Source organism: Rhamphochromis longiceps, linkage group LG4 (genome assembly GCF_057381845.1).
Source record: "Rhamphochromis longiceps isolate RC_006_pf linkage group LG4, R_longiceps_female_GT1.1, whole genome shotgun sequence".
Classification (NCBI taxonomy): Eukaryota; Metazoa; Chordata; class Actinopteri; order Cichliformes; family Cichlidae; genus Rhamphochromis; species Rhamphochromis longiceps.
The window spans coordinates 9,757,731-9,763,446 of record NC_140560.1 but is presented as its reverse complement, the minus strand read 5'-3'; the positions used below and the strand labels follow the sequence as shown (position 1 = coordinate 9,763,446).

The 5,716-nt window shown below is 40.6% G+C and overlaps 1 protein-coding gene across 1 annotated transcript in view; it reads right to left on the bottom strand.

The window, feature by feature from the left end:
• Positions 1 to 527: 527 nt before the first annotated feature.
• The window catches only part of gcdhb (glutaryl-CoA dehydrogenase b), a 5,518-nt gene continuing 329 nt past the window's right edge, over positions 528 to 5,716 (bottom strand). The window contains exons 2-12 of the mRNA XM_085403159.1: positions 5,547 to 5,662; positions 5,218 to 5,250; positions 4,964 to 5,104; positions 4,777 to 4,839; positions 4,216 to 4,386; positions 3,951 to 4,080; positions 2,603 to 2,819; positions 2,380 to 2,483; positions 2,129 to 2,254; positions 1,605 to 1,765; positions 528 to 1,392 (exon numbers count right to left, since the gene is read on the bottom strand). Coding sequence (XP_085259285.1) covers positions 1,319 to 1,392; positions 1,605 to 1,765; positions 2,129 to 2,254; positions 2,380 to 2,483; positions 2,603 to 2,819; positions 3,951 to 4,080; positions 4,216 to 4,386; positions 4,777 to 4,839; positions 4,964 to 5,104; positions 5,218 to 5,250; positions 5,547 to 5,649 — 1,323 coding nt within the window. The 5' untranslated portion in view covers positions 5,650 to 5,662 and the 3' untranslated portion in view covers positions 528 to 1,318. The remainder of the gene's footprint in view (positions 1,393 to 1,604; positions 1,766 to 2,128; positions 2,255 to 2,379; positions 2,484 to 2,602; positions 2,820 to 3,950; positions 4,081 to 4,215; positions 4,387 to 4,776; positions 4,840 to 4,963; positions 5,105 to 5,217; positions 5,251 to 5,546; positions 5,663 to 5,716) is intronic.

Genomic DNA, 5,716 nt, shown 5'->3' with positions numbered 1-5,716 from the left:
TATCACCTGGCTTCACTGATAGATAAACCTGCATAGCAACGAAAATGTATTCTGTGCCTTCTAATAACACTGCCCAAGGGAAGCGTCTATAATGTAAATGTAAACCCAGACACTGACAGCCATTAACCCTGATAACTGCAGCAAGTCGCCATACAAAAACATGAAATCAAAAGCTGATTAAAACAACCTTTAAGCTTATAATAAACCCTTTCAGTTTTTTCACGTCGAGTTGATCCAGTGAGCTCGACTATTATTTTACGTTGCATTTCTGCTCACTGAAAAACAGGATCAGGCCAGGAGTCCTGACATTTTTGAGTCACACAGGTGCAGAGATCTGCTCCACATGTGCTGTGTCATCTGAGAAAGATTAAACTACAACAAAGTGAGACGAGGATTATCAGTGAAATCCGCACCCAACCCGAATAGGGCAGCAACATTCATTTAGATGAGGAAAAGGCAAAGACAGCTTGGATTTGAGAGGTGGCATTAAGCTCCTCGTGGACAGAAGAAAGAATCCTGAAGTCAGCTTAAACTGAACAACTTTTATTTCCCGTCAGACACACAAATTATTTTCACACTTTATGAAGTCTTGTATGTAACTTGTACGTTGTCTCTTAATCATGTACAAATATAACAATGCCTCACATTCTTCTACTTTTATTTAGATAAAAAGTCTTGAAGTTGTCACCAAACCGAAAATGAAAGCAGGGCAAAAAGATGTAGCCGGTCTCATCCAACCTGAACGTCACTTCCTGTACAGACATTTGTTTTTTTTAATGTTTATTTGAGCGCTGATCAACAACTCTGACCTCTCGCAAATCATGCAAAGTTATGATCCATTAGTGTTAGATCCTGTAAAGTGCTACAAGTAATCACAGTATACTGTGTCTGACACACCAATTCAACATTTCAAATGCATGACACTTCACAAGCAAAACAGGCATTTATGTTTTGTAGCTTCATAACGACAGTTTTATCTTTTTAATGCAACTATAACGCCAGTGAGTCTGGATCTTGAGCTTAGTTGGAATTATTCAAAATACGTGTTTTTTCAGTAAAACAATCAATAAAGTCGCTTCCTGTTGTGAAAAAATGTTCTTTAGGGTGTAAAAGAATCTCTTCTGAAGTATTTACGCTCTACAAACCTTGATTGACATGTTCAAAACATGACACGTTTTTCCCTAAATAACGCACTCACGTATGCTTTTTACAATCAATTATGTCCATAAGCGATCTGAAGCCTGCTCGTGACTTCTAACGGTTTTGATGCAATTTGCATTTCTGACAGCTGTCTTGTTGTTTTGGGAAAACAGAAGAACTATTTGCCCACAGTGAAGGACTGCAATCCAGTGATGGCTCTGCCCAGGATCAGGGCATGGATGTCATGGGTACCTGGAGGAGGAGATAACGCAGGGGTTACTCATGTGGAGGTGGGGGCACAGATGGCTGCTGCTGGGGATTAATGCGCTCCTACAAAACGACTCACTTAGTGATGAGGCAATTTAGTTAAAATGGACTTTTTTTTTTGTGCATAATCTGCTCAATCAAAACCAAACCTCGTAGCGCACTTAAACACATATTCAGACTGTCAAACAAGTCCTCACCTTCATAGGTGTTGACAGCCTCCAGGTTCATGACATGGCGGATGATGTGGTACTCGTCGGCTATCCCGTTTCCTCCCAGCATGTCTCTGGCCTGCCTGGCGATGTCCAGGGCTTTACCGCAGCTGTTCCTTTTCAGCATGGATATCATCTCTGGAGACGCTCTGTTAAGGAAGCAACAGACTTGTTAAGCATTGTTTTTCAATGAAGTGTGAATGAAGTTGTGTTTGTATCTTTTTACTGTACCCAATACCTTCACATGACTACACTACAGACACCCAAAATGAGACTGAACCTTAGGTAATCAAATATTTATCATTTCGATGACATTCAGGCTCTACTCTTTTAGCTTTCAGCCCTTTATTGACTCACGACACTTCTGAGATGCACTGAGGGATGTTTTTCCCCTCGTCACCCTGACAGAAAGAGACCACAGCGACTATTTAGTTTGAAGGATGGCAAGAGGTGCTAAGAGTCTGCTGCATCCCATCTAATGCCCTTTAGTTAGAGGATAGAGGTGCTTTTACTTCTTCTCATCAATAAGTCTGCCCAGCTGCAAACAGGACTGCAGGCCGATGGCGATTTCTGTCAGCATGTCAGCCATTTTTTTCTGCATCAGCTGATTTCTTGCCAATGGTACTCCAAATTGGATTCTGTTGTGGAATAAAAAAAACAAAAACAATGTTATTACGAATAATTAATACACTACATTAAGATAAGTAAATTAAATAGAGTTTAAAAATGTGGATTAAAAAAAAATGTCATTTGTTCATCTGACCTGTCGAGCGTGTACTGACGAGCTGCATGGAAACAGAACTCTGCAGCACCCAGAGCACCCCATGCAATACCGTAACGGGCGTTATTCAAGCAGCCAAAGGGACCCTACAACAACAAACAGTAGTCATGAGTGACAGAAACTATTCAATTAATAAGTAATAAGTTAGTGATCGCATAAAACAAAGGGATGAAATAACATTTTCTAAACATGCTACTATACCCACCCCCAGGCCGGATACTTTAGGCAGCAGATTCTCCTCAGGAACCTCCACCTCGTCCATGAGGATCATCCCGGTGGCCGAGGCTCTCAAGGAGAACTTCCCTTCGATCTTTGGTGTCGAGAGGCCCTTCATGCCGCGCTCCAAAATAAAGCCGCGAACCTTCCCGTCGTCGCATTTGGCCCAGACTACGGCTATATCTGCCACTGGGGAGTTGGTGATCCTGAAAGAGAAAGCAAATGAAACAATATCAAGACACATGACAACTTTTGTTTGTTTTTTTATAAAGCACATAGAACACCTATATTTTATAGTATCATACTGTAGCTTTGTGGATGGTTGTTACCATAAGAAATCAACCAGTTTTGACCAATTACAAAAGAATGTCACGATTTTTTTTTTTTTTTTTTTGGGGGGGGGGGGGGGGGGGGGGGGTGTAAATTCATTGTGCTACAAGATGTAAATTGCACATAAAGTTTTACAGAATTAAATTTTATTTTAACTGCTAAACAAAGATAGGATAGGTATGGCCCTGAAAACAATAAAAACGACACTAGTAAACTTTAGTATTAAACACTACACTGTTACTGTTTTAGCTGTGAAGAGCTCCCCCGTGTGTACATCTAATGACACAACACACTAAGTAGGAAAATTCTTAGAGGTTACAAGAAGTGAAAGAAGATCAAAAAACAAACCCACACTCACACACACACACACACACACACACGCGGTTAAAACCGATTGTACCAGAACAAACAAGTCAACTCTGTTTATACTTTGCAATTTACAGAGAAAACATTCAGAATATTATGAATACAATCAACATGTCATATATTTACACTTAGAAAAACATGATAAGGCAAAGATGGACACATAGGCATTAATGGGGTGCATCTCTCAAAATAACTTCCAAACGCATTATTAATCCTTCAAGCCCTCCTGTCAAAGAGCCAATCATCTGCTTTCTTGCAGCCAGGCCAGCAGACACATGCACGTGGTTGAGAATTTGCACTGCATTTGTTCGGTGTTCTTGTGGGATGAGTCAGAGCTATCGTGTGAGCCCTGGCTGAATAAAACTGAGTAATACTGTAAATTATGCACGTGTCGAACAAGTAATGTCGGTTTTGGAAAATACTTTTAAACCTTATTTTGGGTCAAAGTTACCACCAAACAACTTTTCAGTAGATTGTATACAATTCTACAAGGATTTCTATGCGGGAACCACAAAACTGCACACTTCCAGTAATTTAAATATGTGGCGTGAGCTTGTTAACCCAAAATAACTGGCAAATGTATTTTTAATATGGCTGCTGTGTGGTTAGATGTGTCCTAGAAGGACTGTGACACTGCTTACCATGTCTTGGAGCCAGTCAGAGTGTAGGTGCGACTGGATGGATTGTATTTGGCTCTGGTTTCCATGCCTCCGGGGTCACTGCCATGGTTAGGCTCCGTCAGCCCAAAGCAACCCAGGATCTCTCCACGAGCTGGGGCAGAGTGGATCACACAGTCAGTAAGACGTATACCTGAGCGCTCATGAGGTCTGCATTGGAGTTTCACAGTTAAACCGTCAATATCAGAATTATTGTTGATAAAGTATTTTTACTCTTTTCCCTTCTTACCCAACTTGGGGAGGTACTTTTGTTTCTGCTCTTCTGTTCCATAGGCATTAATGGGGTGCATCACCAGAGATGACTGCACGCTCATGGCTGAACGATAGCCGCTGTCCACTCTCTCCACTTCTCTGGCGATCAAACCATAGGCCACGTAGCTTGTCCCAGCACAGCCGTAACCTTAGCATTCAACACAGGAAGAAGAGCAGCAGTGACAGTGCATAAAATGAGGACATATCTGTGTAGATTCTCAGTCATCCAGGTCATAGAAGCTTAAAGAGCTTGGAAAGAAAGCAAAATACAGTAACTCTCTTTCCAAACACTTTTTAGACATACAAAAAATAATGTTAAGTATTATATAAAAAGAGGAAAAAAAAGTGTAAAAGGCTAAAACGTTTGTTATTGAGACTTCCCAAAAGCAAACATTGCACACAACTTCAGTGTGCACAGGTCCACAGTCCATGCTGTGTCATTAATGTACAAAAAAAGAAGAAGAAAAGCCTGTTTTGCAACTGAAGTACGATTAGAGTTTACAGCTTTTCATTAAAACCAACACGTGACTGGACTGACCTTTAATAGTTGGACCCAGGACACCCATCTCTCCCATCTCTGACACGATTTCTCTGTGGAACACTTGACATAAAAATGACAAAACCAGACATGATGTGCAGTTATGTAGCCAACACGTGTGTAATACAACACTAAATGAGCAATCTAATTGCATATACATGTGGGTAAATAAGAAGCTCTCTCTCACCTTCGTTTCTGTTCGCCATCAGGATTCGAGGCATGAGTTTCTCTTGACAGTAGGTCCGGAAGGAATCTCTGATCATGATCTCCTCCTCAGTTAACTGACCCTCCAGGTCCAGGGCATCACGCCAGTCGAACTGGACCTTCGCTATCAGGCATTTAGAGAAGCAATTTAATACTTAAAGTCTAAAAAAATGGTTCTGGGTTAAAGGTACAATTTACAAATGTTATTCAGAATTTTTTCTTAAAGTGAACACGTACGTGCTTTAGGCTTCTGCTCTGTGTTCTCTGCATCTGTGAAGGAACAACAACAACAAAAACACGCAACAGAAAAACATTAATACTATGAACTAAGGATTTGTGACTATTTAATATATCCTAATATACGATAAAATATTGTTTTTTTCCCTCTATAAAAAAAGCAAATGGAAATGCAAGTGTCATTTCGAGAACACTATCTGAACTGAAGGTATATTTATTTCTGTATCAAGCGCAGCTTCAAAACTTAAAACCATTGTATTTCTCCCTGTGGCTGTCAACTTTAAATGATAAATCTGAACATCATGCTGATCATAACGACACGTACTAACCGTGTGTGATAGGTGCTGCAGTTCCCTGTGCTCTGGAAGCTGTGATGAGAGCACATCTGTGAGGGTTGACTAAGAGACGACACACAGCGCTTCTCAATGCCATGACGAAAACGGGTCTAGAAAATAAGAAGACCATTAAGATCCACGATTCTTTATCACTTAGGCTAGTC